Below are 1,454 nucleotides of genomic sequence, written 5' to 3' on the forward strand. Positions count from 1 at the left end.
TACAATAAAAAATATTCTAAACCTAATTATTATTTTATTTTTTTCCTATATAAACATCGCGTCTGGCAGATTCTTTAATTGCGTCCAAGAAGATATATATAGAGAGATAGCGATGGAAAATGGTGGTAATGGTGTGAACTATGAATCAAAGGAAACTTCAACTATGACCATAAAGGGTATTCTAAGCCTTCTAATGCAAAGTACTGTGGAGAATAAAAATAAGAGAGTGATTTCTCTTGGCTTGGGTGACCCAACACTGTTTTCATGTTTTCAAACCACATCTGTCTCCGAAGAAGCTGTTGCTGACACGCTTTTCTCTCACAAGTTTCATGGCTATGCTCCCACCGCTGGCCTCCCTCAGACCAGACAGTGAGTAATAATGTTTCATGTTCACTTAGCTTTGTCCCTCTTTTTCTCGTCACTTTATTTATCCCTTTGGTTGAAATCATTTTTTACTCTTAACTATATCGTTCTAGAACATTTAGTTTTAGATTAGAACGTAAATTATCATATCCTAAGATAATAATTTATGAATTAAAATTTTAACAGAAAATAAAGGTAAATTGTCTTAGACTAATTTGTGTGTTCTAATTTGTGTTAAAAACACACATAAATTATTTTAGACTGTGACTATTTATATTCAAAAGCTAAATCACAATGGTTTCTGATAATTTATGAATAAAATTTATATCATTATTTAGCGATTAAAGATGATTAAAAATATATATATGAACAATGAGTTTAAGTATTTTTATGTCAATATTCTGAGACAATTTATGTTATTTTTTTTAAATAAAATTCAAGCATAAATAATTCTAGAGTACTATTAAATAAGTTCTATTTGCGATTTATATTATATCAATTCATTGTAACAAACTATATCGATTTACATTATATCAATTTATTTTTAAAAAAAATGTGGGTAAGAGATGATAAAAAATAAAATAATAAATCAAACTTTTAAAATGTACTTAATGAGTACTAGAATAATAAAAATATAGCACATTTTAAAATAATAAAAACATTAGTATTTATAATTTTAAATTAGTTTTTAATTTAAACCATCTCTCCCAAATTTCTTATTTCACGTTTGTTTCGGTATACACCATATTCATTTATTTATAGACTTTGTTTTCATAGATCGTCTTAAGATTTTTAAGTTATCACATGCTTAAATCGTCTCAGGTCTTAGTAATTGCTTTAATGCATAAATCATCTCAAAATGATGTTTTCAACTTTTATTCGTTATTCTCTCTATGCCCTGTTTATAGTCATTTAGGAAAATACAAAATGCGTAGGACCATTATTTATATGCTTTTGGATTACCAAGTTTAAACATAGATCGTCCCAACTTAGTGATATTTGACTAATTAAGCTAAATCATAAAGTTCTCGGATGATTTATATAATAATAAAAAAATAATATTTATCATTTATATAGCAAAAACTGATTTA

General features: G+C 26.4%; 1 protein-coding gene and 1 pseudogene across 1 annotated transcript in view; one reads left to right on the top strand and one right to left on the bottom strand.

Moving 5' to 3' along the window:
* The window catches only part of LOC107613482, a 14,898-nt pseudogene that overhangs the window by 3,869 nt on the left and 9,575 nt on the right, over window positions 1-1,454 (bottom strand).
* Window positions 87-1,454, top strand: part of LOC107613484 (probable aminotransferase TAT2) — an 8,301-nt gene continuing 6,933 nt past the window's right edge. The window contains exon 1 of the mRNA XM_016315498.2: window positions 87-369. Within this exon, the coding sequence (XP_016170984.1) occupies window positions 113-369 (257 nt within the window). The 5' untranslated portion in view covers window positions 87-112. The remainder of the gene's footprint in view (window positions 370-1,454) is intronic.

This window comes from Arachis ipaensis, chromosome B08, assembly GCF_000816755.2.
Source record: "Arachis ipaensis cultivar K30076 chromosome B08, Araip1.1, whole genome shotgun sequence".
In the NCBI taxonomy this organism is placed as follows: Eukaryota; Viridiplantae; Streptophyta; class Magnoliopsida; order Fabales; family Fabaceae; genus Arachis; species Arachis ipaensis.